This window comes from Typopeltis vanoorti, chromosome 9, assembly GCF_054136105.1.
Source record: "Typopeltis vanoorti isolate ZY-2024b chromosome 9, IOZ_Tvanoo_1.0, whole genome shotgun sequence".
In the NCBI taxonomy this organism is placed as follows: domain Eukaryota; kingdom Metazoa; phylum Arthropoda; class Arachnida; order Uropygi; family Thelyphonidae; genus Typopeltis; species Typopeltis vanoorti.
Genome location: NC_143557.1, coordinates 11,614,978 through 11,641,291, shown reverse-complemented (window position 1 = coordinate 11,641,291; position 26,314 = coordinate 11,614,978). Strand labels below are relative to the sequence as shown.

Here is a 26,314-nt window from a genome sequence, read left to right as displayed (position 1 = left end):
GGGGTTGGATATTAGATTAGTGCATTGGATTGGAGACTGGCTATCTGATAGGTATCAACAAGTTGTGTATGGGGGTGCAATATCCAGGAAAAGGAAAGTCACTAGTGGAGTGCCTTAGGGATCTGTTTTAGGGCCATTACTATTTAACTTGTATATTAATGATATTGGCGAAGATTTGGATGGAGATATTCAGTTGTTTGCAGATGATGCAAAGTTGGGACGAACCATAAAGAGTAGTGAAGATGTTGTGGCCTTGCAAGAAGACTTGAATAAATTGAGTGATTGGGCAAGCAAATGGGGATGTGAGTTCAATGTTGCAAAATGTAAGGTTTTAAAATTTGGAAAACAAAGATGGGATGCAGAATTTATGCTTGGTAAGAATATATTGTTGGAAGTAGAGGAAATAAGAGATCTGGGAGTGATAGTGGATAAGGATCTAAAATTTAGGGGTCACATCGCCAAAATTGTGAAGACAACACAAAGACTTCTGGGAATGATGAGGAGGACACTGACGTGTAGAAGTAGGGAGATTCTTGTTCCATTGTATAAGGCTTTGATTAGGCCACACATGGACTATTGTGCCCAGATTTGGTCACCTGGTTTTCAGAAGGATGAAGAGATGTTGGAAAGGGTCCAAAGGCGACTGACTAAGGTAGTTTCTGACCTCTGGAATGTCGAGTATGAGGAAAGATTGAAAAGATGTAATTTGCAGAGACTAGTGGAGAGAAGGAAGAGGGGAGATATGATAGAGACCTACAAGTTGGTAAGGGGTTGCTATAGGATCAATGGTGGAGAAGTTCTACAGCGAATAGTGGGAGATCAGGGGAGAACCAGAGGTCATCCCTGGAAACTGTATAAAGAGGGTGTGAGTAGGGGAGTGAGAGGCAGGTTTTTTTCGTGCAGAGTTGTGAATGATTGGAATGCCTTGCCTGAGAGTGTGGTGTCTGCAAGGAGTTTGAATGTGTTTAAGACCCGGTATGATGAGATGTGTGTGAGATAAAAGGACCTCCTAGATGAGTCTTTGACTCCATGAGGTCTTGTTTAATAATAATAATAATAATAATACTTGCATTAATCTTGCCAGGAACACTCAGTAGGGAAATACTTCTGTAATTCTCACATTCAGTTGTTTTATTTCCCTTTTTATATATGGGTACTATGAGAGCTCTACTCCAATCATAGGGTATTCATCCCTTTGTCCAGGCCTTTTGAACAATGCAGTGCAGCCACTGTAAGAATTTTATACCACCATACTTCAGCATTTCTGGTCGAATATCATCTACTCCTGCTGCCTCTCCACATTTCAAGCCTTTGATGGCTTTTTCTACTTCAAGTATGGATATGTATTCCTGACTGTATGCCTGTTGAGTGTTTTTTACCACTGTGCTATCACTGCTTGTTTCATTTAGGAATCTTTCGAAGTAATTACTCCATACTTCAAGGATATCTTTTTCTCCCATTTTCATGTCACCTTTATCATCTCTAACTCCTTTTACAGCACTCCTTCCTCCATTTCTAAGCTTCTTCAACAACCTCTAGAATATTTTGCCACCTTCTTGATATTTATTTTCTATGTTCTTGCCAACGTCCTTCCATGACTTTTGTTTAGCTAGTTTTATACAGTATTTAGTTTTCTTACATTTGTCTCTGCATTCTCTAAGAGCACAAGCTGACTTATTTGACAGGAACCTTTTGATATGCTTTCTTCTTTTCCTTCACTGTCTCTTTAACTTCCTGTGTCCACCATGGAGTTCTGATTTTTCTATCCTTGCAGACAACCTCACCACATGCTTCTCTGGCTGAATCAATCAGGGTTTTCTTCAATGCTTGCCACTGAATCTCCAAGGTTTGGTTCCTGTTCTCAAACTCTTTCATTTTTTTTTTTTTTTCAATAATCTTTGTGTATTTTAGTCTATAGTTCACATCTGAGAGCTGTTCGACTTTTATTCGCTTTAAAACTTTCTTACATGTTATTCTTTTCAATATGAAATTCAGTTTTATCCTGCTTGAGACCAAATAGTGATCACTTCCAATTTCAAATCCTCTGTACACTCTTGTGTCCTACTCCAGGGAGAAAACATCACTATCAACAATAACATAGTCAATGAGACTTTTCTTATTCCTAGCCTCTTCTCTCCATGTGAATTTGTGCACATTTTTATGTTGGAACATGGTGTTAGTAATAACCAGTCCATGTCCTGAGCAGAAATCCAACAGCAATTTGCCATTATTATTAGCTTTGCTCTTTTCTTCAAATTTTCCCAAAATATTTTTGTATATCTGACAATCATTGCCTACTCTGCTATTTAGATCCCCAACAAGGACCAACTTTTCCTTTTTCATTGTGTCAGTTGCTTTTTCTAAAGCATCAAAAAATTCCTCCACTTCTACCTTAATAGAACCTTCTGTAGGACTATAGGCACAAATAAGTCTCATTGTCCAGTTCCTCATTCTGATATTTGTCCACATCACTCTACTTTAGACTGCCTGCCATTCAAGAAGATTAGCCTCGTATTTTGTGTTGAATACTATGGGTACTCCTTCTTTTCCTTGATTGTTATTGCCTGAATATAACATTTTGTATTTATTGCTCAGAAAGATCTCACCAGTTTTTGTTTCAGTCACCCCTATTATGTCGATCTGGTACTTATCTAATTCCTCAGCTAGCTCCATTTCTTTGCCATTCAGGCTTCTTATGTTGATAGTATCGATCTTTAACTCTGGTGATGTTGAGCTGGGGTGTGCTTTCAGATGTGTTCCAGTAGCTGACTTTTTGCTGTTCGCCCTGGTTCCCTGGCAAAAATAATGTTTCATTTTATTGAATTTTATTTCTTTGATTTTATTCAGTGTATATATTGGGTGAAAACTGTAGAAGAAATGGTTTAAATAGAACATTTTGCTAAAGGCTGAGAGTGGCTAGGATTGCAATAATAGTGACAAGATCACAAAAAAAAAAAAAAAAAAAAAAATGGATATTACTCCCTGTTTACTTCATATTTTCTCTGGCTAGTCAGTTTTTTAAGATAAAAATCTTGATTTCCATGAGTAGGAATCATGCTGAATCTATGTGAGACCAACTAATTCTCTTTTAACAGAAGTTCATACAAAGGTTCCTCAATATCCTAGACCTGGATGTATTTACATACAGATCTTTATAAGTAAAGGGCATATTTTCCTAGAACAATAACATCTTAGTAGCAACACCAGCAGCATAGGGCTGAACAGATGAGAGGCAGAGAAGACTAACAGCTAAAGTTATCCAACCTCAAAATCATGCTGCCTTCCTCTTCCCATAATAGTATCGTATTCCTATTTATTATTATTATTATTATTACACCCTCCATAGAGTTGACAGACTGATCGTGGGAGGTTCATTCAACTGACAACATATTATCATATAGAATCTTAAAATCCTTAACACTACTTGCATTAGCAACACATTCTGGTAATGCATTCCATTCACCCACAATTCTCCGTGTAAAAAATCTATTCCTCGCACCCTTCTTCACCACACTTTTACATAACTTCCAGGAATGACCTCTAGTTCTTTCCCACTCACCTTCTACTCCTTTTATAATCCCCTCTGGATTAATTTGATAAAATCTTCTCACAAACTTTAACATCTCTATCATATCATTTCTTCTTCCTATTCACCAAACTCTGCAATCCACATTTCTTCAACTTCTCTCCATAGCCAGCATTCCAAACTCCCGATATTATCTTAGTCACTCATCTCTGGACCCTCTCCCATGTCTTCACATCATATTGAAAAACAGGTGATCAGATCTGAGAACAGTAGTCGAAGTGTGGCCTGACCAATGCCTTGTAGAGTGGCACAACCTCCTCCTTATCCTTGCATACTAAAGTACTTCTTATTATAGCAGCACTACGATGTGCAAACTTTCCAGCACTAGCAATATGCCCTCTAAACTTTAGTCTACTGTCAACCATCGTTCCCAAATCTCTAATCTCATCCACTTCCTGCAGTACTGCACCATCGATACAGTACACAGTCTTATATTTCTGCATTCCAAAATGCAACACCTTGCACTTGTTGATATTAAAACTACAGCCCGACTCTTTTGTCCAAGTAAAAAGTCTATTCAGATCTTCCTGAAGGGATTCAACATCAGCAGTGCTACTTATAATTCTTCCCAACTTTGCATAATCAGCAAATAACTGAAGATTCCAAGTCAGTCCACATGATATATTGTTTACAAACAAGTTAAATAGCAGGGGTCCAAGAACAGAACCCTGGGGCATGCCACTGGTTAACCTTCTATTTTGAGGCGCTGCTCCATCATCAACCTACTGGTATCATTCAGAGAGCCAATCTCTGATCCATCTAACCAGTATACTATCTATTCCCATCCTCTGCAGCTTGTACACTAACTGATCATGTGGTAATCTATCAAAAGCTTTTGCAAAGTCTAAGAATATCATTTTATATGATTCACCCTTATCTAACACACTTGTCACCTTATCATAAAATATAAGTAAATTACTAAAACAGGACCTACCCTTTACAAATCCGTGCTGGCCATCATAAAGAATGCTATGTCCATCAACTCAATTCTGTATTCTATTCCTTACCAATCTCTCCAACACCTTGACCACACAGTTATACAGACTGGCCTATAGTTAGAGACTTCTGTCTTAGAACAATGCTTGTGGAGTGGTACTATTTTGCCTTCTTTCTACTCCTTAGGAATCATATCCACTGCAAGACTTTCATTAAATAACCAGGTCAAGGACACAACAAAAGGGGATAGACGTAAGCCGTCGGATCTATTGAATACTTTAAACCTGAAAAGTCTGGACTTTCTGAACATGCCATCTTCACTAGACACAGAGGTCATTGGAGAAAGACGAGTTCTTCACAAAAGTCAGTTTCTCATGGAATGCCTTTATAAAGAAACATGTGAAACTCTACTTCATTCTCCTAACTTAAAGAGATCCGACGGCTTACGTCTATCCCCTTTATGGGAGATAGTACTTTACAAATCAGCTAATCTTTCCTAACTTTTTATTGTATTATTATTATTATTATTATTTTTTTAGGAAAGTTATTGACCTTTTTAGTTATCTTACACCAGCTACTTAGGTGGCACTTTTTGGAATTGTCAGTTAGTGTTTATTTTTGAGCTTAATGTACTAAAGAGATGCCTGTGACACACAGGCAAAAATTATACTAATAAGTAATCTTTCTACGTGAGTTTTTTCTGTTATTTATTGTGTACCGAAGTTCAGTGTATAATAATGATACTGTGAAGACTGACAAGTAAAAATAAGGGTTTTTTTTTTTGGTATGGGTAGTGACCATTGCCTTTAATGCATAGCATCATACATCTCTGCAAGGGGATGTGCTTTATATTAAGGGAAAATTACTAAGGAAAGTGAGCCGAGCTTAATTCACCTTTACCGCGAGTTGCCTAGAGTGGGACTATCATGAATTGCCTCAGACTAGCACTACATGCAGTGCAAACTTGACTGACTTGTCTGTTTGCTCACTTGGGAAATAGTATTAAAAACCAAGTTTATATAAAATTACTTGGTATCTTGAAGTAAAAATAAGGAAAGTACTATGTCTCAAGGCCTTGTTACAACTGCATATAACTACCCTGACCACAGGACTCAGATTTAATCTCCAAGGTTCTAAGGAGTTACGGAAACAGTGGGGAGAGTACATACATGGATATCCAAAATTATACTGAGACCACAGAATACCGAGTATAAAGAAATAGTTGGTATTTCTTTATACTCTATATATTTCTTTAAGGGTACAGGACTATGGCTACAAACTTTGGCAAATAGGTGGGAATCAGTGATATAAGCTGTAATGAGATTTTATAGCATAGAGATGGGCAAGATCTTTCAGTATATGGTAGGATGGGAGAGAATACAGAGTCATTTCAGTGAAATGAGCAGATTTTTGGTCAGCAAGGATGTGCGGATTAGATTTTTCTCATGGCAAGTGATGAGTGAATGGAATGAACTACCAATAGAATGATTAGTATATTATCCATGAACATATTTAAGAAAAGATAAGACATACATTATGAAGGTCTCTCACATTGAATGTTTGGACTCTATGGAGGTGTTCTATATGATATTTTTGTATAATACAATATACGTTGCTTGGAAAGAAGTCAACAGACACCATAGTGTGAGGAACAAACAGCTATGGCTCCTACCTTAATTAGATATAGGACCTCCTTTTGCTGTGATGACTGTAGCAATCCCCTGTAGCACACTTTCCATAAGTGTACGATAGCGATCGATGGGAATTTTGGACCATTCTTCCTGTAGGCATGTAATGAGGTCCTGTACTGTTATGGGCTAAGATCAGACCTATGTGGAGGCCAATCATGTGTGGTGATATTCATCTCCACAAACCACACAGTTGCAGCAGTAGCCTTATGATGCAGTGCATTGTCTTGCTGAAAGAGACAATGGTCATTTCCATAGAAATGACACAAAGCAAGAAATGACACAAAGCATTGTCTGGAATGTTCAGATAACTTTCGGAGTTAAATATCCATGACACCACAAACAGGGGTCCAAGGGAAAACCAGGAAAAATAGGACCATACCATCACAATGCCACCTCAAATTTCATAGATGTGGTTAAAAACTCTGGTAAGAAACATTCTTATCAAAGGCATCCTCCACCCACACTAGCCCCATCTGCTTGATAGAAGGTGTAGTGTGATGTGTTACTCCATAACACAGCTTTCCAAGCTTAAACATCACACTATATATGTTCTTTGCGCCACTGAAGACAACACTGCATGCTGGTTCAGGTAATGTGGGGCTTGCATATTGCAGTCCTACTGTGGAGATCCATGTTGTGAGCCTCCGTTCTGAATGTTTTTGTGCAAATTCATGTTCCAGTCGATGACTGGAACTCTGCATTCAACATGTTGACCGACAAATGGTGGTTTTTACCTATTATCCTTTGTAGTACCCTACAGTCCCATTCACTGAGTGTGGTGTTGTCACTGCAGGTAGCACTTGCAGTTGACACCCCACGCTTCCATTTCAACATTATATCACTGAATGTTGACCTGGGATTGCCCAAAGTATCAAAAATTTGCCGAACCAATTCCTGTACCATGACATCTTATCACAATGCCTCTTTCAAACTCCATCAGTTCCCTTCTCACAGCCATTGAGCCTGGACACAGTGGCACTGACTTAGGAGCATCATATTCCTCTAATTTATACCGGCTACAACCACATGACTAAGTACGTGGCATGATGCACCTTGCCCATGAAGGTGTTCATTAACTTCTTTCCAAGCAGTATATTATGTAATATTCTTCTTCTTTTCTCTTCCATCATCTATGTGGATGAGGCCGAATGAACTCTTCCACTTCTGTCTGTCCTGGGAGAGTCCGAACAATTCTGTCCAGTTTGGTGTCGCTTGTTGTGACTTGGTTTTCAAATCCTCTTTTATTTTGTCTATCAATCTAATCCTGGGCCATCCTTTGGATCTTTTACCTTCCATCATTGTATTCTTCAGGGCTTTAGATGGTAGTCATTCCGGTCACATGGCCAAACCATCACAGTCTTCTTTCTTGGATTTTGTCTATTATTGTTATTTCTTGTTTCAGTTGTTTCCTTATGTCTTCGTTTCTTAGTCTATCCAGCAGAGATACTCCAAGTAATCTTCTTAGCCACCCCATTTCAGTAGTTAATAATTTTTTCTCTTCAGACTTTTTGAGATTCCAGCATTCACTTCCATAGAGGAGTATTGGGAGGACCATTGTTTCATAGGGTCTTATTTTGTTACTTGTTTGTCTCTTGACTTCCATATTTTATTAATTCGTCCAAAAGTTTAGGATGCTTGACTGATTCGTCTGTTTATATCTTTTGTAATTTCATCATTGTACTCAATAACTCCTCCAAGGTAGGTGAAGGACTTTTTTCTACCTGCTCTAGATTCTTACTATCAATTTCAATTTTCAGATTTGTTCTTCTTTTTCCTATTTGCATAATTTTTATTTTGTCTATATTTATGTTTAATCCAAATTTTATACACTCCTTTATTTTATCAGAAATTTGCTGTAGATTTTCTTCTGTGTTTGCAAGTAATGCAATGTCATCTGCAAATTTTAAATTTGTTACATTTTTCCCGTATATTTTGATTCCGGAGTCTTCATTGTTTAAGGCCTTACTGGTTGCTTCGTCCAGTATAAGATTGAACAGGTCTGGTGACAGGTTGCATCCCTGTCTTACTCTGCTCTCTGTGTGGAACCAGTTGGTTAAGGTGTCCTCCATTCGTACTGCACTTTCAGATTTCTCATACAGATTCTTTATTATTCTTATTGTTTTGTTGGGAATTCCAAATTCTATATAATTTTCCATAGTTCTCTTCTACGGATTGAATCAAATGCCTGACGAAAGTCTATGAAATTTATGCAGCAACTTTGTTTGTACTCTAGTGTATTTTCTATTAGCTGTCTTAAGGTGAATAGTTGATCAATTGTGCATCGTCCTGGTCTGAAACCTGCTTGTTCTTCTCCGAGTGCTAGTTTTATATATGACTTAATTTGTTTTTGGAGTACTTTTGTAAAAACCTTACTTGGAATACTGAGAAGGCTAATGCCTCTGTAATTATCACATTCTGTTTTATCTCCTTTTTTGTATAGAGGAGTTATAACTGATTTGGTCCAATCAATAGGTACTGCTTCATTTTTGTAGAACCTTTCAAATAATGTTATTAATGGTTCCAAAAGTTGTTCCTTTCCTGCTTTTAAGAATTCTGCATGTATTTGATCAAAACCAGGTGCTTTCCTAGTTTTAAATTTTTCTATGCTGTGTGCTATTATTTCTTTGGTAAGGATATTTGTTTCCTCTTCCATTTCAGTGGCTGGAATAGTAATATCCTGGGAGCTGTTCTTATTATACAAATCTCTGAAGTATTCTTCCCATCTGGCCATTCTTTTTTTTACTTTCAATTAGTAGTCCCTCTTTGTTTTTGATCATTATCATTTTTATTGTCTGTGTCTTACTAATTTGGCCTTTTTTGTTTATATAATCCATGAAGGTTATTTTCTTTTGATAGTTTCTCCACCATTTTGCATTTTTCTTCTAACCAGTTATTCTTCTCTCTTTTAACTAGTTTTCTAATTTCTATGGTAAATCTATTATATTCATTTCTGTTATAGTTCTGTTTTAGTTTCATCCTTTCCTTTGATCGCTTAACCTTTTTACTTCATTCGAGATCCAATCCTTTTTACTTTCTCTTTCTGTGTAACCTGATAACTATCTTCTGCTGATTTTAATATTATTTCCTTTAATTTGCACCAATGTTCTTGGATGTTTATATTCTGTTTTGGTAGTTCCTTCAGGTTTTTATCTAGTTCTAGTTGATATTTTCTTATAATATTGTTGTCTTGTAGTTTTTTTACATTCATCTCCTTTTGACTCTAAAAATGCTTTCAGATTTTAACTTTATTCTTAGGTTTGCTAATACTAGCTTATGGTCTGATCCACAATCTGCAGAAAAGGATCTGCAATTTAGGATACTTGATTTCCATCTTTGGTTTACAATAATTATTGTCTGTGTCTTACTAATTTGGTTTTTTTTTTTTTTTTTTTTTTGTTTATATAATCCATGAAGGTTATTTTCTTTTGATAGTTTCTCTGCATTTTGGTTGTTTTGGACTTTTGGTTGTTTAAAGAGTGTTGGTTATTGTTAGTCTATTATTTGAGCAGAAGTTTATCAGTCTTTGGCCACGTTCATTGCTTTCTCCATACCCGAACTTTCCGATTACTCTTGGCCAGGTATCTCAGTCTTGGCCTACTTTTGCATTTAAGCCTCCCATTACAATTAGGAGATCTTGACTTGATGTCTGTTGTACTGCTGATATAATATACAATATTATATTACAGTATATTATATAATATATAATGTACTATATTATGTAATATAGTATATTATATTTCAACTTCTGTTGACACTATGACATTATTGAAGCATGTTAGCAGAGCATTTAAATAGCATATTGGGAGAACAATATAACATTATATTAAAAAAAAGGTATAAATTAATCAAGTTTAATTATTATATTCATATTACTCTTTATTCACGTAGACAGGCTTATACATTGATTATGCATTATTAAATCACGTAAGGAATTGAACAACATAGATATGAATATAAATTAAATTACACTTTAATAAATATTTCCGATATTTCAGCAACGTCACGTTGCCATCTTCAAAAGGAACCTACAAAAAAAGGCACGTGCACGTAGGCACTACAACACAGTAACTGAGAATGAAGAGATGAAGCTATTGTTCTCCTAAAAGCCCTGATGGTGCCCTCTAGCGGGCTAAGTAGGTGTTTTTGGCTGTTGGACAGAAGGTCTACTGATGTAAGCCTCTCAAATTTGGGGCAGTCATATACAGCCAAATTTGTTGAGGTTTGGAGAGTTTTTTTAGGGCTGAGGCTAATTCCATAAATAGTCTTTCAAATTCGTATTTACTACGGTGCATTATTGTAGCTTTCTTCCACCATATTTTGTGGCGTGTATCCAATGCTCTGGATAGAAGGGGTTCCGGTACCAGAATTGCTGTCAGAGAGGAGGCCGCCCGGTCCAGAGTCGCCGACAGAGAGGCTGCCTGGATCCACGTTGTTTGAGAGAGGAGTTTCCCGCTTTCAGAAAGGAGCTTCTCGGTTCGAGACATCACTAGAGAGAGACTACTTCTAGGCCGCAGACAAGGTTTCAAATTGCCAAAAGGAAGAGTTTCAATTGCCAGAGAAAAGTTTCCAGGCCAGAGAGGGATCCAGTTAACAGTTGGCGGCAGTTCTAGCTGTTGAAAGATGGCAGAAAAAGAAGGCAGTCATCCAGGCATTTTCGGCAAGCCCAAGCAGAGGAGAAAAGGCAAGGCAAATTTCCTGAAGCACCTTCACTCGTAAGTTTTTCTTTTTGCCGAGGGAGAGTAACCTTTTGCCAGAGCTGAATGAGCCCACAGCCTGCTACATTCCTGATGAGATGCAGCCGAGCCAAAATATCCTGAAGAAGATCTGAGACTAAAGAATTTCCATAGAACTTTTAGTGAAAGACTTTTGACTGAATGTGAGATACAGAGCCTTTGTAAGTTCAAAACTTTTATATAATTCCTGTTATAGTTGATACAAGAAAGACTTTTAAGATATATGTTTAATAGTGTTAAGAAATGTCCATAAGAGAATCAATTGGCATGTTAAAGGTTGATATCAAATGTATAAAGATAACTTAACACAGATTTAGGTAACTTCTTTATGAGTAAGCTTAGAGATTAATAAGTAAAAATTTGTAAACTGAGAGTAGGTAACCTTATGTGTTGAAGAAAGAAGGTTCTAATTTTTGCTAAAGAGTTTTTATAGATGGATAGAGAAAGCAATCTCCCTAACGTTAAAACTGTGTATAATTCATAGTAATGTAAATAATTGTCATTTGACTTTCTTGTTAAATGAGTGCTGCCTGTTTGTTTATTTACAATTGCACTGTTTCTAAAATAAATCGGACTTGTTGAGCAGGAATCTAAGTGAGTTGGCCAAAGCGTGATATTAAGAAAAAGAATAGACCACGACTGTTTGTAAAAGTTTTAATGTAGGAATTTGTGTTAGAGAGAGAGAAATCTATCAGCCATATATTTGAGTTCTTTTTGTTAATCAAAGATATTAGTGGTGCAGTCTCATTTTAAATAAATTTCTAATATCTTAGGCATAAGACTCGTAATGCAAAAGGTAGATAAACATAGCACGTAATAAGATAAACGAGAGATTCTGAGAGAGAGAAAGTGTGCACAGCAAATTAGAATAATGGAGAATAAAGTATAGAGTAAAAGACATCACAAGTAATTAATAGAAATTACAAGTATACAAAGTTAAATAATAATAAAAGTTTACAATGTCGCAGTAACGACTGGATAGCAAAAGTAGACGTATAACAAAAGCACATTGTATGCGTTTCATTTAATTAGAGGATGATCATGAGTGTATCAAAGAAATCGAAGACGTATCATTTTCACCAGGCATGGGAAATGGATTTTTTCTTTACAATGGTAAATGGAAAGTGTTGTTTGATTTGTAATTCATCTGTAGCAATTCCAAAAAAAGGTAATATTGAGAGACATTTTCGATCGCTACATGCAAAATATAATGAAGATTTTCCCCAAAATTCCGAAATATGTAAATCAAAAATTATAAATTTAAAGGCAGGACTTTCTGGACAACAAAATATGATTTCGAAAGTAATAAATAAACCAATATCAGTCACTATTGCATCTTTGAAAGTGTGTCATTTATTAGCAAAAGCAAAAAAAAGCCTTTTACTAATGGAGAGTTAATAAAAGAATCGTTTCTTGCAGCAGCAGAATCTTTATTTTCTGATTTTAAAAATAAAAATGAAATCATTTTGAATATTAAAGATTTACAACTTTCCAGAACGGTGGTTATGAGAAGAGTTGAAATTTTTAGTGTCGATTTGAATACTCAGTTATTGTCAGACATTCACCAGTGTGTTGCATTTTCATTACAATTTGATGAATCAAACGACTTCACTGATATTGCTCAATTAATGGTATTTATTCGCATGGTATTTCAAGATTATTCAAGTAAAGAACTTTTGAAAATTATACCATTATTGGGAAGGACTAGGGGAGAAGACATTTTTTCCGCATTTGATGAATCAAACTTCTGCTTTTTAAACTTGTGTCTATTACTACTGATGGTGCTCCTGCAATGATCGGTAATAAATCAGGCTTCATTTCATTATGTAAAAACGATGATTTTTTAACGTGCCACTGTATTATTCACCAACAAGTACTGTGTAGTAAAAATTTTAACACAAAAGATGTTTTGGATATTACATTTAAAATTGTAAATTCTGTTCGAGGAAAAGCCCTGCAATGGTGGTTATTTAAATTACAGGCAGATGATGATAGGGAACTTCTGTTGTACAATAATGTTCGCTGGCTCAGCAGAAATCAATTTTAAAAAGATTTCTTGTATTAATTAACGATATAAAAATTTTTCTTGATGAAAAAGGAGATATTTATCCATAATTGAGTGATAAAAGATGGTTGTTACACTTATCATTTTTAGTAGATTTCTGTACGAAATTAAGCAATTTAAATTTAGAGTTACAAGGTAGAGATAAAAATTTAATTGACATGTTAAGTTCAATAAAAAATTTCAACAATACTTACTTTTATTAAAGAAAAATATAAATGACCGTGAATTTAGACATCTCCCATATTTATTAAAATTTTTTGAACAAAATCAAGAAATGCTTTGCTATGATTTAAAAGAATTTATTCATGAAATAGAATTAGTTGAGGAAGAAATAAATTCAAGATTTAAAGATTTTAATAAAACTGAAATAATTGTATCTTTTATCAATAATCCATTTCAAAAAAACTTGAACATCACAGAAATTTCAAATAAAATTAGTGGGCTGTTTGATATAAACCAAGCTTGAAGTAGAACTTGAGATAATAAACATTCAGAATAGTTTATATTTAAAATCAATAAACAATGAAGTCATTTGGAAGTATGCACATGAAAAATTCCCAATATTAACTGATATTGCGCGAAAAATTCTGTCGTGTTTCGGATCGACATACTTGTGAGAATCCGCTTTTTCAAATATGAACGTCATAAAAAAATCAATTACGAAACCAAATTACAAATGATCATTTGGATGATTGTCTGCAATTGGCCACTTCTTCATATCAACTTGACTATGAAAATATTGCGAGGTCCAAACAATGCCAGATTTCCTGTAACTTGTGAGTTTGTAATCAATCTGTTGTTTTTTCTAACTTTGGTTTTCCAAAATAGAGAAATAAATATTTTATTCCGATATTTTTTTTTTGTTGTATTAAAATAATTAAAAGTGATAAATAAAGTTTTTAGTTGTGTATTTTTTTTTTTTTAGTTGTTTATTTGTGCGTAATCAGATATCAGGTTGGGAGAATGTGATCTATATAAGACAGTAGATCGCCGAATAACTTTTTATAGAAAAGTAGCTTGTGTAGTAAAAAAGGTTGAACACTACTGGTGTATGGGAACAAGGACAGTGAGTTTGTTGAATTTTTGAGAGAGAAATATCTTAAGCAGAATGTGATTGAAGCAACTAGAGGCTTTAATGTATTGGATTTGGTGATAACTTTACAAGATGTAGTTATTATTGAGGTGTTGACACTGCTGCTGGTTGGTGATAGTGATCATGAGGTACTTGTTTGGGAAGTGATGAAACAAGAAATGTTTATTGCCAAAAATGGATATATGTGGAATATAAAGCTGGTGACTATAGGAAGCTCTGTAGTTGGTAAGCATCAGTATGTTGGGTAGATGAGCTGAGCAAAAAAGATGTTGACAATGCATGGAAACTCACAAGGCAGTATCTGACAAAAGCAACATATAACTGCACATGAAGAGTTCAGCGAGTAAATAGAATAGGAGTGAAATGGATGAACAGTTAAATCAAGCAAGCTGTGCTGGAAAAGAAAATGCTATGGAGGAGGTACATGACAGTTGGTGGTGATAAGATGCATTGAGTATAAAGTGCAGGAAGGTGATGAGCATGGTAAAGAAAGAAAATGTGCAGTATGAGAGGAAATTGGCTGATCAGGCTGAGGTTAACTGAAGGGAATTTTTTTACTGTATGGCAAGCAAGAGAAAGAATAATTATGGCAGGTTAACACTGGTGGATAGTCATGGCAGCAGAATAACAGTTGCAAAGTATATTGTGGAATTATTGAACGAGTACTTTATCAGTCTATATCATACTGGTCTAAATGATGCAATGCAATATATAGAAGCGAGGTAATTAGGAGAATTTGGAAGTGAAAGAATCAAAGGTGTACCAAGGCTGTGGGACTAGATGACATATCACCACATATTCTTAAGGAATGTGCACCACGGTTGGCTATGCCTTTGACCTGGTTATTTAACGAAAGCCTTACACTGGGTAGGGTTTGTAAGGAGTGGAAAGAAAACAAAAATTGTACCAATCCTCAAGCATGGCTCTAGGACAGAAGTTTCCAGTAATAGACCATTCGGTATAACTGTAGTTGTGGCTGAGGTGTTGGAGAGATTAGTTAGGAATAGAACACAGGATTGGATTGATAGATATAGCATCCTTTTTTATGGTCATCATAGATTTGTAAAGGGTAGGTCCTATTTTAGCAATTTACTTGCATTTTATGATAGGGTGACAAGTGTGTTAGATAAGGGAGAATCATATACAGTGATATTCTTGGACTATTATATTTATGGCTATTTGCCTGCTTCTGTTTAGGAGTGCCCCATTGGATTGATAGATATAGCATCCTTTTTGATGGTCATCATAGATTTGTAAAGGGTAAGTCCTATTTTAGCAATTTACTTGCATTTTATGATATGGTGACAAGTGTGTTAGATAAGGGAGAATCATATACAGTGGTTACTGAGTGGTTACTTGGGGTACTCCTAAACAGAAGCAGGCAAATAGCCGTAAATATAATAGTTTGTTAAGAGGAGTAAGATGGGATTTTTACGAGAAATAATATTCTTGGACTTTGCAAAAGTATTTGATAGATTACCACATGATAAGTTGGTGTACAAGTTGCAGAGGATAGGAATAGATAGTTTATTGGTTAGATGGATTGAGATTGGCTTTCTGAACTATACCATCAGATTGCGTATAATGGAGCAGTGTCTCAAAAAAGCAGGCTAACCAGTGGCAAGCCCCAGGGTTCTGTCCTTGAGACCCCTGCTGTTTAATTTGTTTGTAAATGATATATCATGTGGACTGACTTGTGATCTTCAGTTAGTCATTGATGATATAAAGTTGGGAAGAATTATAAGTAGCACTGCTGATGTTAATTCCCTTCAGGAAGATTGAATAGACTTTTGACTTGAACAAAGTAGTGGGTTGTAGTTTTAATATTAATAAGTGTAAGGTGTTGGATTTTGGAGTGCAGAAATATAAGTTGTGTACTATATTATTATTAATCATCATCATCATCATACTTATCAAGGATTTAGGCCTAGTATGGCCTGTTCCGGCCTTAGAAGTCATCGTTGAATCGTTTAAGAGGACGTCCTGGTTTTCTTTTTCCTAATGGCTTGTACTTTAAAACTTGTTTTGGTAATCTTTCTGTTTTCATTCTTTGAACGTGTTCCATCCATCTATGTTTATATTTTTTAATTTTTTCAATTACTGGTTCTTGGTTTAATTCTTTCATAATATCTTCGTTTCTTTTGTGATTAAATAGGGTATACTTTGCAGTTTTTCTCATAAACTTCATTTCTGCTGTTGTTAATCTTTGTTTGTCTTTTTGTTTTATTGTCCAGATTTCGCTTCCATAAATTAAGACCGGTAGGGCTAATGTATTGTATACTTTTAGCCTGGTTTGTTTTTGAACTAGGTTTGGTTTAAATATAGAGTTAATTACTCCTGTTATTTTTAAATAGTTTGCAATTTTTATGTTTATATCTTTTTCATTTTCATAAGTGATCATACATCCTAGGTAGTTAAATGAATTCACCTGTTCTAAGATCTTGTTATCTAATACTATTTTAGTTCTTGCTGGATCTTGTCCTTTAAAGGCCATAGTTTTTGATTTTTCGTTTATATTATCATACCATAATCTTTGGATATCTCATTTAGATTTAAAATAGCTTTCTGTAAGTTATCTACAGAATTTGTAATTATTATTTGGTCGTCTGCAAAGACGAGAGTGTTTAAGTTAACTGTAGGTGAAAGTTTAATTCCTTGATGTAAATTTTTACTCCATTTTATTATTATTTCATTTAAGTAGATATTAAAAAGAGTTGCTGAGAGGGGACATCCCTGTCGGACCCCTTGGTTTATCTCTCTTGTATATGATAGCTCATGATTTAATCTTATTTGTATTTGATTATTTTCATATATACTTGTGACAGCTTTTAGGATATTATTTGGTATTTGTCTTTCTTTTAGTATGTTAAATAATATGTTTCTTTTAACTTTGTCAAATGCTTTTTCAAAGTCAATAAATGCAATATGTGTTTCTAAATTATATTCTCTTCTTTTCTCTAATATTAATTTTAGGCAGAAGGCTGGGTCTATACATAATCGTCCTTTTCTAAATCCATTTTGTACCTCTAGAATAAAGTTTTCGGAATATTTCATTAGTTTGTTATTTAAGATTCTGCCGTATATTTTGTAACATGAATTTAGTATACTGATACCTCTATAGTTTTTAGGGTCATCTCTATTACCTTTCTTAAAGATAGGAATCACAATTGCTTTTTTCCATTCTATTGGGGGGGATACCAGTTGAGTAAATTTTATTTAAAAATAATAAGAGTCTTCCTTTGAATCTTGTTCCTGCGTATTTATATAGTTCTGAACCTAGCTTATCTTCTCCAGGTGATTTTCCGTTTCTTGTTTCTTTCAGGTCCGCGTGGTTAGCCTAGTGGCTTTGCGCTTCGCAACCATATGCCTGGGGAAGGAGTGTTCTAGGTTCGATTCCCGTCCACGACGTGAGGAGCTTAAGGATCTTCCTCAGCCATAGCCAAGTTAGCCGGTCTTGGGCGTCGGCAGCAGGGTTTTTTCCACCAGTTTATCTGGGGTTTTTCATCCCGCAAGCAGGCAAACCGGCCCCGTGAACACGCAGGTTACAGTCATAAATACTTACGGCAAGGAAGGCAACGGGAAACCACCTTGCTCATAATCATCTCTCCCTAGAATGGTAGCATATAGCTACCCTCCCCCGGCCGTATGGCAGATGGGAACCAGAAGAAGTTTCTTTCAGGCTGATTTCTAATTCTTCTTCAGTTATTTCCTTTTCATTTTCGTTAATTGTTTGCCAGTTGTCTTTTTTAAAATATTTGTCTGTCCACAGTTCTGTGTAGTAATTTAGAAATTCTTCTAATTTCAATTCAGTGTTTAATTTTATGTTTTCTTTGGTATCTGCATTTAGGTGTTTCAAAATCTTATATACATTGGGTCTTATTTTATATAAATCATGTTCTAAATTAGAAACAAATTTATTCCATGATTCTCTGTCTTTTTTCTGACTTCTCTTTTAGCTATGGCTCTTATTCTTTTATATTCTATTTCATCTTCTAATCTTTTACTGCTTAACCATTTGTGATAGGCTTCTTTTTTCTTTTTGATTATTTCTTTGATTGTATCATCCCAGATCTTCAGTTTTTTTCTTTTATTGAATTTTTTGGTCTTTCCTAAGCTTTCATTTGCTGCTGCATTTAGTATCGTTTTTATATTAAGCCATTCTATTTCTATTTCTTCATTTTGTTTTATTTTATCTAGATACTGGTTAATTCTTTGTTCACATAGTCATTGTACATTTGTGTCATTCAATAGTCTAGTTTTATAAACAAATATTTCAATTTTTCTTTCTGTTCTTGTTACTTGTAGCCATTTAGGTGGTAATCTTAATTTTATTTTAACAAGGAAGTGGTCACTGCTTATTTCATATCCTCTGTGAACTCTAACATCTAGTCAAAATTTTGATGTCTTTTCATTTAATATGAAGTAATCTAATATTGATTTCCATCCTCTTGCTGCCCAAGTATATTTATGTATGTCTTTATGTTTATAGAAGGAATTCATTATTTTTAGGTTATTATAAACTACAAAGTCAATCAATTTTTTACTGAAAATTAAAATTTTCAGTTCTCATAGTTCCTTTTAATTTCTTTTTTGTTTCAGTGATTACTGCTATTTTAAAATTTCTTTCATTTAATAACTGGTTTAATTCTATTTCTTTATATGCTATTCCTCTTACATTCCAGTTTGCTATGTGTATTATATTTTGTCGTTTCCATTTTTGTTTTCCCTTTTCCATTCCAGGGTCGTTTCCCAAAGATTCAATCCGATTATCTTTTTCTGTCAGCTTACAAGTATGGTTATGTTCTCCATGTCAGGGGACTAGCCTGACGATGGAATAGCTCAGTGTTAGGGCTGCTACCTTAGGGCTTCTGAACTCGCCTTCTTCCAAATTTAAACCCATAGGAGGAATAGGGTATATTGAAGGGGAAAGGGTAGATTATAGAAGAAATATAGTAAGGTTTATAGAGAGGACATAGTTGTAAGGCCAGAAATGAAAAGACCCCATGGCCCTCGAGTACTCTAATAGCACAAGGGTCATAAGGTAAGAAGAGTTGGCTGATAAGGCCTTATAGGAAAGATTAAAGTAAGTGGGTCTTCCTCAAAGTAGAAGAATGAGAGGATAGATCCAGCTAGGGGTTCATGGGAGTGCCGCTTCCCTTACAATCAAGATGATTGCCCCTTATGGCCCTGTTGGTCCACGAGTCCTTATTCAGTATATTCGGACCACCCCACCATATATACACACACACGTGCTCGCGCGCGCGCGCATGTACACACATACACATGGTGGGCTCCCCTATCCGCCACCCAGGGGACGCGCTCTCTAGGGGTTACAGGGCCCCTGAGATATTATTATTAATATAGTAATAATAATAATTATTATTATTATTATTACGGGTATCTCCATGGAGTCAGTAGATTCATTGCGGGAGACCTAAACTATCAAATCAGTATCTATCATATCTCGTCTTGAATTCATTACAGACAAAGAACTCGCCACTGAGTCAGGCAATGCATTTCACTAATTCACCACCCTCCAGGTGAAAAACCTCATTCTCACACCCTTGTTAACCACACTTTTCCTTAATTTCCAGGGATGACCTCCTGTTCTTTCATCACTATCACACAGCTGAAACATTTCCTCTGCATCAATCTTATAAAAACCTTTTAATCACTTAAATGTTTCTATCATATCCCCCTCTTCTCCGCCTATCAACCAACATCTGCAATCCACAAGCTCTCAATCTATCAATGTAGGGAGCATTTTTTACATCACTCACCAACTTAGTCACTCTCCTCTGAACCCTTTCCACAACCTCCTCATCTCCAAGGAATCCAGGTGACCAGACCTGAGTACAGTAATCCAAATGTGGAAGTATCAATGCTTTATAAAGGGGAATAATAACCTCAATATCTCGGGATAAAGAGGTTATTATGTTCCTCAATAACCTCACTGTTAGTGTGTTCCTCAGTAACCAAGTAATCCTATCTGCAATCTTGGACACCTTAGGTATTTATCCCCTGAACTTCATCTCCCTATCCACCAACAGCCCTAAGTCCCTAGCCTCATCAATCTCTTGAAGTACCGTTCCATCAATGTAGTACACAGCTGGTAATCTTTTAATCCCAAAATGCATAACTTTACACTTTTCTGCATTGAACTGACATTCATTACCTTTTGCCCATTTTTCCAGCTTATTTAAATCATCTTGCAAACTCTCAACATCAGCTTGATTTTTTTATTGCACTACCCAACTTTGCATCATCAGCAAACAACTGAATAACTCCCTTTAAGCCATTTCCTATATCATTGATGTACAAATTAAACCACAAAGGCCAAGCACAGAGCCCTGAGGCACACCACTGGTCACCTGCCTCATCCTGGACTCTGCTCCTCCATACACTCAGGTAGAGATACTTCTGGTATCTCTCCCTGAGCCATTCTCCTATCCATATCACCAGTTTAGTATCCATCCCCATCTGCTCCAATTTGCACAACAGTATTCCATGGGGTATTCTGTCAAAAGCCTTAGCAAAATCCAGAAGTACCACTGTGTAGCCATTTTCTTTGTCCAACTCAGATATCATCCTATTATAAAAGTTAATAAAGTGCTAAGGAAGGATCAACCTTTAACAAATGTTGACCCCTATAGAGTATCATATCCTGATCCACCCATTCTTGAATTTTGTCTTTAACCAACTTTTCCAATACTTTTACCACCACTCCTGAGATAGTGATTGGTCTGTAATTAACTACTGCAGTTTTAGCCACCTTTATTCAAAGGAACTACTTTGCCTTCCTTCCACTCCCTAGGTACCATACCAGAGTTCAAACTTAAGCTAAATAACCAAGTAAGAGGCATTGACAATTCATTTGCACATTCACACAACACCCGAGCTGATATTCCATCCAAATCCACAGCAGTGTTTGCATTTAAATTCTGCAATATACTAAGTACCTCTGATTTTTTAACTTCAATTCTCACATTAGTTATTGCTACAGGTACAGAGATATCCTCACTTGGATGATAGCCTTTTGAAAAGTGATCACTCAGTAACTCTACTATTACATCTGAATTTGTCACCTCAACACCATCATTACCCACTAAAGTTATCTTTCCAAAGTCATTCTTCCTTTTACTTGCTACATAGCAGAAGAACTCTTTGGGATTACCCTTGATCTCCTTGGCTAGGATCTTCTCATAATCTGATTTAGCTTTTCTTACTATGCTGGTAACCTTCCTAGCTTGAGCCTTGTACTGCTTATGGGTGTACTGACTGCCTTTCTCTTTGTAAATTCTCCATAAGATTTTCTTTTTTTACAGATCAAGCTTGATTCTACTACTCATCCATCTTATGCCTACCTTGTTTGTCTTCCTGACCATGGGGACACAATCTGATATTGCCTTCCTCAGATACACACTGATTTTATCCCATGCACTGCTAACATCTTTCCCCTGTAATATGTTCTGCCATGGGACAGCTGCAAGCTCACTCTGAAGCTTGTTATAATTGCCTAACCTGTAGTTCTGTATATACCCCTTCTTAAGAGAGAAATTCACAAATTTTGCAACCTTCCAAGTTAATACTACGATTGCTCTCGCCAATTGGAGGTAACGAGGACATCTTACTTATGCATATATCTTCTGAACCAATGAATAGGTCCAACACTCTCACACCACGTGTCCCTTCAGTTATGTGCTGTTTCAATTAATTATCTCGTATAAGATGTATGAATTCCATTTCCTTTTTGCCACGTGATATTTCCTCCTTCCAATTGATATCACCATAATTAAAATCCCCCATAATAATCACTAACCCTGCACTCATTGCACTAATCTGATGATGCATGAATTCAATATCACCCGCTGTATATTTGATTGCATTGTTCACTATTTCACATCAGACTTCCTCAAATGTACTATCATTCACATGTCTATCATCTTGATATACTACTTTCTTTGACTGCAACTCATCAGCTATCATCAACAGCACTCCTCCCCCATTCTGTCTTCTCTATCCTCCCTGAAAATACTGTTCCCATCACATTCGATTCCAGTGATCACATCTTCTGCTGACAGCCAAGTTTCACTAATGCCTACAACTTTTGACAAGATTTTGGTGAGAATAATAAAGATATTCTTCAAAATAATTCTTTTACTCCCTACAGCACAACAGAACTCACTGAGATTAGGATGAGATTAGAGATTTGCAAGTGATGGTTGACAGTAGACTGAAGCTGAGAGGGAATATTGCTAGTGTGTTGCAAAGGCTGTCCATTGTAGTGCCACCATGATAAGAAGTACTCGAACATGTAGGAATGAAATTGGTTGTGCCATTGTATAAAGCACTGGTCAGACCACACTTGGACTATTATGCTCAAATCTGGTCACCTGGTTTTCAGTGTGATGTGGAGACATTGGAGAGGGTCCAGGCAAGTGACTAAGACAACATCAGGACTTTGGAATGCTGGCTATGCAGATAGCGGGAGATAGGCTGAAGAAATGTGGATTGCAGAGTTTTGTGGATAGGAGGAAAAGAGGTGATGCGATAGAGACATTTAAGTTAGTGAGAGGATTTGGATTTTATCGGATTAATCAAGATGAGATTATAAAAAGAGTAGAAGGCAAGAGAGGGAAAAACCAGAGGTCATCCCAGGAAGTTATGTAAGAGTGTGGTGAAGAGCACTGTGAGGAGTAGATTTTTCACATGGAGCACTGTCAATGAATGGAAGGCATTACTGGAATGTGTTGTTAATGCAAAGAGTGTTAGGGATTTTAAGATTCAGTATGATAAATAATGTGTAAGTTGAATGAACCTCCCACACTGAGTCTGCCAAATCCATAGAGGGTGCAATAATAATAAAGTTATTCTTCAAAATAATTCTTTTACTCACTGCATTGCAGCAGAACTTGCTGAGAGTTCATTTAGCCTGCTCATTTAATTGCTTCTCTTAATTTGATTTTTTTTCCTTCTAGCCTAGATTGTATATTGCTAATACACCTGTTTTTCTTTTTCTCTCAAAACTCCTGTTCTGTTTATTCTTCTAAGAGCTCTTTAAATGCATTTAGATAACTATTTTCCTATTGTCTTTTGACTGTTTCTTATGCAACTGGTGACTTGAATTATTTGGCACTGCTTTTTTGCTGTTTTTAAGACAAAATTTCAAGCGGAATGTGAAAGCTTTACTGTGAGTTTAGGATGGTTTGACCATTTTAAATATCAAGCTAGACTGCATAATGTAAGAATAACTGGGGAATCTGCTAGTGCCAAAAAGATTCTGTAGCCAAGTTTCCTGAAGAATTGCAAAGGATAATTCAGGAGAATGATTATGATGATCAACAAATATTCAATGTTGGTAAAATTGGTCTCTTTTGGAAGTGTATGCTAACAAAAACTTTCCTAGCTAAAACTGTAGTATCTCAACCAGGATATAAAGTATCTAAAGATCGCCTATGCTTTTATTAGGAGGCAATGCAAAAGACGACTTTAAACTCAATCACGATAAACTGTTAGTTTATCGTGTGCAAAATCCAAGATCTAACATTATTGAAAAAATCAGCACAATTGGAAAAGAACTTGGATTTAATGACCTGGATAATGAAGATGTGAGAAACTTGCTCGATTCCCATTTAGAACATTTAAGCAAGAATGATCTCCTTCAACTAGAAGAACAGCATGTATGAGAAGAAGAAGATAAAGAGTGCGAACAAGAAGAGTACTAAAGAAATTTTGTTTGATGCTGATATGGAATGAAGCTTTGAAGCCCACTGAAATCTTAATAAAGCGATCGCCAGCTTTATTAGAGATTCGACCATCTTTACTTAATTTTTTTTGTAAAAAAAAAGTAGCTCAATGAAGTGTTTAGACATTAAATAAAAATTTAAGCAATTGATTTTTATTGACTTTTATGATTTTATCCTCTAATATAGCTTATACCATAATTTTTTTTTCTAATTTATGCTAACTAATGGATAAATTATAATTCTTCCTATTATTTATTGCATTCACTTAATGCAATTTCACTTAGTGCGCATTAATTGGTGGATTAATTAATCGCGTTAACCTGGGTTTTCCTATATATCTTGTAAAGACAACAGAAAAAAAGATGCCATTCTCAGACAGCTTAAAAAATTTTTTCATTTTATTTTATTGGTTCTCTTAGCTTATTCTTCTATTATGTATAATAACTAGTATGATTTTACCTGCAGCAAACGATCTCAGAGATTGGAAGAACAACAACTTGATCTGGAATACAAAATACGTTGCCTCATGAATAAATCTGGTAATCATGATTTTTGTTTGTCTGGTTTTTTTTTAGATATATTCACTTACTATGCTTTTTTTTTATTATTAATACAAATTTGAATAGCTTCATTGGTATTATTCCATGTTATCATGAAATTTAGATTAAATAATATAATTCTTATTTAAAGACTTAATTTCATTTAAAATCAGTTTCAGAATTATCTAATTAAAGATTATTGAAGATTTGAAAAAGCAGTAAATGTGCTTTCCCTTGTAAATTCTGTATTTAATCTTTTGACTTAGCTTATCAGCTCACTTTTAATGGTACTTGTGACATAAAGAATGAATAACTAGATACACAGAGGCATAAGATTCTGTTTGATGATAAAATAGATTTCCTGAGCGATTTACTTTCTATCCTTCAAAGATAAACTATTTTGGCTCTTATCTCTCCAGCATTTTACCAGATGCCTTGCCATCTCTCATATTTTAGACAAACTCGCAGTTCTGTTGAGAAGGAACATCAGTGCTGCATCTGCTACCAGAAATCCTGTAGATCTGGTTTTCTTCAGCATGGAGTTGACAGAGATGTTTAAATTTCTGAAGATATTTAAACCAATATCCAGTTTGCAAGTTTCTGCCATGAAGGTGAAATCCATTGTTGTATCCTTTTTTTTTTCTTAAAAATAATCCAAAACAGGTTTTTTGGATTCTAAACACATGCCTCAGGTTCAGCCTCTTCATAAACCTGTTGTTATAAAAGTTAACAAATCTGCCATCAGCACAATAAGTCTCAGCCACAATTTTGCCGTTGCACTGAAACAAGTACCAGCACTAGACCTGATGTCCAGCACTGAATGTAGAATCTGTAACATAGCTCCAAATAGCTAACAATGTTATACTTGACATTGCCAACATTTCTAGGTATTCATCTCCTAAAAGAAAGCTACCACATCAAACATCCAGCAAACTTAATGTCTCAAGAAACTATACAAAGAACAGTATAGTCATCACCAGAGCTGATAAAGACAATGCCACTGTTATCCTTAATGCCAGTGAATACAACAGAAAAAAGGATGCCATTCTCAGACAGCTCAAAAAATTTGTTTTTTCCTGACCTGAAATCACAAAGAAACTTAAACCGCCTAAGTTCTCATTCCCCCCTTTCTGGATATATGGCTTACATAAAATCCACAAACCCAACCCTTCCACACACACAATCCATTTTAAAACTTCTGTTGAAAATCTAATTGTTAATAATACAGATATCTCAATCAGTTCACCAATATTCCTTAAATGACACCTAATCACTCTTAAAACAAAACTTTATCTTCCTGATATCGTAGATCTCTTTTTCTTTACAGTTCATTTTGGATATTTCTCTTGGAAGAACAAAATTTACAAATCAATAGAAGGTGCTTCTATGGAATTCCCCCCCCCCCCACACACACACACACCTTCCCTTGGCAGTTTTTTTCCTGGGTGATTTTGAAAAACAAGCTCTTGACTCAGCCTCTCTCTTTCTCTCAACCCTATATGACTAATGATATGGTGATGATTTATTATCTGTTTGGCTACATGGCCCAGACACATTAGTCTTCACCTTGAAATCTAATTGACAATGGAAAAGGAAACTAATAATGGTCTAGCATTCCTATACACCTTGACAACAAGCCTACTAATGGTAACCTGTCCTTTTCAGTATACAAGAAACTTGCTTACATAGGCAGATACATTCAAAAGCTTTCCCATCACCCCACTCTCATCAGTATAGTGTTATTAAGATACTAACTAGTACAACTTATAACCTTTGTTATAGTGTGCTGCAGTGAGGGCCTTCAGGGAGGCCTCACTGCAGCAGAACTCAATCATATCTAATGGCTACAGTTCCCACATTATCAAAAAAATAATCAATTTTCCTCCCAATCCACGACCTTTTCTTCAGAAAGATTTTAGTAATGC

The 26,314-nt window shown here is 35.5% G+C and overlaps 1 protein-coding gene across 2 annotated transcripts in view; it reads left to right on the top strand.

Annotated features, from left to right (window-relative positions):
• Positions 1 to 26,314, top strand: part of LOC150102885 (uncharacterized) — a 269,877-nt gene that overhangs the window by 183,008 nt on the left and 60,555 nt on the right. For both annotated transcript variants that reach the window (XM_090397856.1, XM_090397855.1), the window contains exon 4: positions 24,316 to 24,389. In XM_090397856.1, the coding sequence (XP_090253982.1) occupies positions 24,316 to 24,389 (74 nt within the window). The remainder of the gene's footprint in view (positions 1 to 24,315; positions 24,390 to 26,314) is intronic.